At 38.9% G+C, this 6,000-nt stretch overlaps 1 protein-coding gene across 5 annotated transcripts in view; it reads left to right on the plus strand.

Moving 5' to 3' along the window:
* Positions 1–6,000, plus strand: part of MIPOL1 (mirror-image polydactyly 1) — a 340,601-nt gene that overhangs the window by 96,863 nt on the left and 237,738 nt on the right. For all 5 annotated transcript variants that reach the window (XM_015570205.1, XM_006773314.2, XM_015570206.1 and 2 more), the window contains 2 exons: positions 1,582–1,615; positions 1,875–2,045. In XM_015570205.1, coding sequence (XP_015425691.1) covers positions 1,582–1,615; positions 1,875–2,045 — 205 coding nt within the window. The remainder of the gene's footprint in view (positions 1–1,581; positions 1,616–1,874; positions 2,046–6,000) is intronic.

The raw sequence follows: 6,000 nt of genomic DNA on the forward strand, positions 1-6,000 counted from the left end.
AGAACCATTGATTGGCTGCCTCCTACACACCTCACACTGGGGATGGAGCCCACAACCTGGGCATGTGCCCTGACCTGGAATAAAACTGTGACCTCTAGTGCCTAAGTCGACACTCAACCACTGAGCCATGCCCACCAAGCTATGGCTTCCTTTTTTAAAATCATATTTATCCAACCAGTAACTGATGGTTGCACCATTCTTCAAATTCCTTTACATGTTCGTAAATTAGCTGTAAGAATTTTATCTTACACTTTTCCACTATGCTTTTTAAGTGATTGAAAAATAAGTGATTGTCTTCACAGTTCTTGTAGAACAAGCCTTTATGAAGCAGTATATTTGGAAACTGTTGATTTATTTTGGCAGAGAAAAGATGAGAATGTTTGCCCTTGTTGAAATGTGGCAAATCCAAGAAGACATTAGTAGTTTAAGATGCAATAAGTTTATGTAATTGAAAATTACTTTCCTGTTAACTTATACTGCTTAAGTATGTGTGGAAAATTCTTTATATATATTTTTTCCTGTTAAGATGCATTGTTCTAAAATTTATACTTTCCATCAAAGTAGCTATTTTATTGAATTGTAGAGTTTGGGACAGTTTTGTACAAATTTATTGTGTCTTCTATTATCTTTTCCTAGTATCCTTTTTTTGTGGTAAGTGTTAAATCATAGGAACACAGAAATGGTGGTGGTGGCGGCTTGAATAGCTAAACTTGGTTATCTGAACTTTTTAGTACAATTTTAAAATAATTGAGGGCTATTTTAAAAATCTACATCATTTTACTAAAACTCATTACAGAGTTTTATTTAATTTACCCGATTTAGTGGTTGCCTAGATTATAAATATTTTCTAAGACATATTGTTTAACTTTTTCTTCTTTATTGCATTTCTTCAATTTCCAAAATCAATAGTCACTTCTGTAAGCACTGTGACTCTTATAAGACAAAGTGAATTTTTGAGGAGACCCAATTTGCTTTCTTTGTCTCTAATTGAATAATTCTATATTTGTAATGAAAAAGAGAAAATAACATTAGTTTTCTAAAAACATGGTTCAGTTTTAGTCAGCCTTTCTGTATAGTATATTTGTTTTAACAAATAGGTAGCATCGGGAGATTGACAAGCCAAATTTAGAGGTAATTATTTGTCATTGCTTTCGAGGTAACATAGGTAAAATTTGTAATAAAAAAAACTTGCCTTGTTTTATTTGTAATAATGTCCAAAAAACAGAGGAATCATAGTTTCAGGTAAGAATTGAAAGTCCAGGAATAAATATAATGATGAGAGTGAGTGCTCCTATCGCTGGGGAACTTTCTTCATCTGAGCACATATGAACAATTGATCCTTGTAGTCATATATAGCAGTAAACATTAATAACTTAACAGTCTAAAGTCAGTGCAGGAGATATGGAGCATTATTGAAAGATGGAGTCGAGCAGGTGGCACTTTAATATGTTCAGTGTCATGGTTGACTCTAAAGACTAGTCGAATGAAATTACTTGAGGTTCTAAAGATTTAAAAAGCGAACTCATTTTGCTGCACTAAGGAAATGCTACTGATCAGGCTTTCTGTGTCCCTTTTTTCTAGGCTAGAAAATATTAACCCTGAAGAAAATGACATGGTAAGCCATTCTCTGAGGAGATTTCTGGATGTCAGTCTTATATCTTAGAGGCTTAAGTTCAATTGAGTGGGTTTCAAAAACTAAGATGTGGGAAAAAGAAGAATTGACACACTAATAATGTACATCTTTGCTGCGATATGAAAATTCAATAACTTCACTCAGTCAATTTACAATTCACATGTGCCTATTAATTAAAACCCTATATTAAATAAAATATATTAAAACTTCATGTCTGACTAACATATAATGGTGTTGGTAGACATTACAGGAATTACTGAACAGAATAAACAATGCAGACACAGGGATGGCTATTGAGAAGAATGGAGCTATAATTGTGGATAGGATCTACAAGACCAAGGCATGTGAAAAGAGAATAACTGCAGAAGAAATGAACGCAGTGATAGAAGAACGCGATGCCGCTTTGTCTCAGGTAACTGCACGTATCTGCAAAAGCATCTACTTACTGTTTCCCCGTCCTTTACCATTAAAAAAATGACTTTTCCCACATATCCTTAATTCAACTCAGTTATTACCATATAATTAATATCACGATAGATATATTAATCACGTCTTTTGTTATATCAGTCTTCAAATATATGCATCCTCATTTCTGTTAGCTTGTTATATAACTATAATTATGTTCTTTAATGTAATCACTCGAACATGAGATCGACTTCTTATTTGAGTTGCAGTTTTGTGAGGGCTGAGATTATATCTTTATTACTCTTTTATTCCCAGTGCCTAATTCAGTGCCTTTTAGTAAATATTGATAAATGAATCAAATTATTTGTGTATTCTTTTCTGAATATCACATCTTCCTGCTCTACCCGAAACCTGATTGCCTCCCTGCGGCTCCTGCTCCCGCTGCAGGCCTGTCAGGCAGTGGTGGTATTCCCTCCTGCAGTTATTCCAGTGGCATGAAGGCTGGTTCCTCTACTCGTTGGTGTTTTTAGATCATTGTTTTGTTTTCCTCTCTAAACTCCTCCAGCTCCAAAGCTGATGCATCAGATTGTACCACCTGTACATACTCCTGTTGAACTCATGTGCACACTCCTATGTCTCTTCATTTCTTAAAAGTTTAGGATGTCTTTTTCTGTCTCTTCATAATTCTTGTCATAATTCTTGATGATTTAACTACCTATGTAGATGATTTTTTTAATATCCCAGCCTCTCATCTTGAATTTCTCTTCTCCAGTCATCATGTCTTCTGCGCTACTTCTGCCATCCCCCCTACGGTCACATCCTATCCCTGGTTATCGTCAGTCTCCATTGCAAGTCTCCCAGTTTCTGACCACCGCTTATATCTTTCCAGCTCACTTACTCTAGAACTATGACTCTGGAAACTTTTCAACTGGCACCTCTTTCTATTACCCTACATATTTTCCTATCCCTCAAGCTTCTCAAGCTTCCCTCTTTATCTAGCTTATATTTCATGGCTCACCATAATCATCACCAACTTAAATATAATATGAGCTTAGTTCTCTTGGCCCTCTCTTCCTTTGTCCTACTCACCCAGCAAAGCTTAATCCTTACACATTTAACTTTCTATGCCTGTTCTATGCTTTCATGTATTTATATGTCAGGACAATGTCACAAAAATTTGCAAACCGAACTTACCTTAAATTTATGACCACTGTCTTCAAGTAGACCCTGACGTTACCTGACAGTCTTCAGCTTTTTTGTTAGTCCATTCACTCTTCCATTTAGAGCAGTGGTCGGCAAGAAATGATAAAATAGTCCTTTAGAGTCACGGTTGGCAAACTGCGGCTCGCATGCGCACCTGCACGTGGTATTTGGTGGAAGAGCCACATTCAAGGGGCCAAAGAGCCGCATGTGGCTCGCGAGCCACTGTTTGCCGACCATGGCTCTAGAGGACTATTTTATCTTTTCTTTCTTCTCAGATATTTCCTTCTCCTTCCAGATGGGCAAATGGACTCTTCTTGTCGCCATTCACCCACCAGCCAACCTGCATTTTCACTCATAGTTCTAACTTTTCTAATTTATTTCTTTTTTTCTACATGCATCCATTTAAGAACAATCTCTATTTCTGCACTAGTTCACATGGTTTCTTGCCTGCTTAAGGTTATCACCTAACCAACCAGTTGTCCCTTTTCTCTCCTACTTTATACAATATTTTCTATTAGTTCATGTCTATCACTATCTAAAGTGCTCTAGTATCTTCCATACATACTTCCATGGTGATGTTTTGGTAAGTCTTGGTCTCCTTGAGGTTTGCCCTAGCACTTTTTTCCTTCTCAAACTGAGAGCTGTGTATCCACTAGTCCTAGCAGATCCTGTATTCCAGTGTTTGTTTCCTCAACATTGTAAAATTGTGGGACACTTCATTATTCTTTTCAGGGGTTTTAGGACTTAGCTGTAACTTCAAGCCCCATGCAGGTTTGGGATTTTGCAAATTATTTGAAGTGGAAACAATTCTCAAATCTCCAATTTTCACTTCAGTCCAGTATGACTGCCAAAAACTTAGAATTTCTCTGTCCTCCCCAGGAGTCCTCTGTGTGTCCAAAGCCTGCTTTCTTTGCCCTGGCCCATGTCTCAGTCTTTAAAACTCAGCTGGGAAATGACTGCCGATCTAGTATCTTCCATACATACTTCCATGGTGATGTTTTGGTAAGTCTCTTCCACAAAATACCACATGCAGGTGCGCATGTACAGTGTGATTGAAACTTCGTGGCCCATGTGCAGAAGTCGGTATTTTGTGGAAGAGCTGGTATTTTGTGGAAGAGCCACACTCAAGGGGCAAATGCAGGTTGGTGATTTTGCAAATCACCTCTCTCCAGTTAGCCCCTCCTCAGAGCTTAGTCACTTGGTCATTGTTACGGCAGCAGCCTTCAGATGATTTTTTAATTTATCTGGCTTATTCTTGGCTAGAGCATTGTTCTGCCACAGATTATTTCATCCTATCTAGATGCAGAGATATGACATTTATCTTTAGATTAGAATCAGAAAAAGTCCTTAAACTTTCAAGATGGGCAAATGTTTTTACCATTGTTCTCTACCAAGTGTGTTCAATCTAGGATCATTCAATATATTGTTGAAGAGATAGCCAAAACTAGTTTAATGTGCTTGGAAATAATCCTATATAATAAAAGGGTAATAGGCAAACCGATCCTAACAGCAGAACGACTGGGAATGACTGGTCACTGTGACACACACTGACCACCAGGGGGCAGACACTCAATGCAGGAGCTGCCCCCTGGTGGTCAGTGCGCTCCCACAGGGGGAGCTCTGCTCAGCCAGGCTGATGGCTGCCAGTACAGCAGTGGTGGTGGGAGTCTCTCCCGCCTACTCAGCAGCGCTAAGGATGTCCGACTGCAGCTTAAGCCTGCTCCCCTCTGGCAAGTGGACATCCCCCGAGGACTCCCGGGCTGCCAGAGGGATGTCTGACTGCCAGCTGGGCCCGATCCCCCAGGGAGCAGGCCTAAGCCAGCAGGTGGACATCCTCCAAGGGGTCCCAGACTGCAAGAGCGCAAAGGCCGGGCTGAGGGACCCCCGCCCCCCCAGTGCACAAATTTTTGTGCACTGGGCCTCTAGTTATAGTATAAAGTAAAACATTTGATTTTTTTAATCACTTGTTTATTTTTTAATCTTTATTGTTGAGAATATTAACAATATTCTGTTTTTTCCCCATTGCCCTCCTCTACCCAGTTCCTGACCTGCCCAAGCCTTCACCACCCTATTGTCTGTGGCCATGGGCTATGCACATATACATATAAGTTCTTTGGTTAATCTATTCCTGCCCCCTCCCCCTTCCCTCTGAGATTCCTCAGTCTGTTCCATGTTTCCATGCTGCTGGTTCTATTTTATTCATCAGTTTATTTTGCTCATTGGGTTTCTCATATGGATGAGATCATGTGATACTTGCTTTTCTCTGACTGACTTATTTTACTTAGCATAATAATTTCTAGGCCACTCCATGCTGTCTGAAAGGGTAAGAGATCCCCCCGCCTTTTTTTTTTTTTTTTTACAGCTGCATAGAATTCCAACGTGTAAATATACCACAGTTTGTTAAGCCACTCATCTACTGATAGACACTTAGGCTGTTCCCAGATTTTAGCTATTGTAAATAATACTGCTATGAACATAGGAATGTATATATTCTTTCTGGTTGGTGTTTCAGGATAGGATGTTGAAAGGATAGATGAAGATATAAACAAGTGGAAGCATATACTGTGTTCATGGATTAGAAGAATTAATATCATTAAAATGTCCATACTACCCAAAGCAATGTATAGAGCAGGGGTGGGCAATCTTTTTGTGAATGCGTGCCAAAACCAGCAAAATCTCTGACTCAAAATTCTTCTGCATGCCAACCCTAATTTTTTGAGAACATGTTACGCCTACTTGATATCTCTTAAGGTGTCATA

This window comes from Myotis davidii, unplaced genomic scaffold, assembly GCF_000327345.1.
Source record: "Myotis davidii unplaced genomic scaffold, ASM32734v1 scaffold304, whole genome shotgun sequence".
Taxonomy (NCBI): domain Eukaryota; kingdom Metazoa; phylum Chordata; class Mammalia; order Chiroptera; family Vespertilionidae; genus Myotis; species Myotis davidii.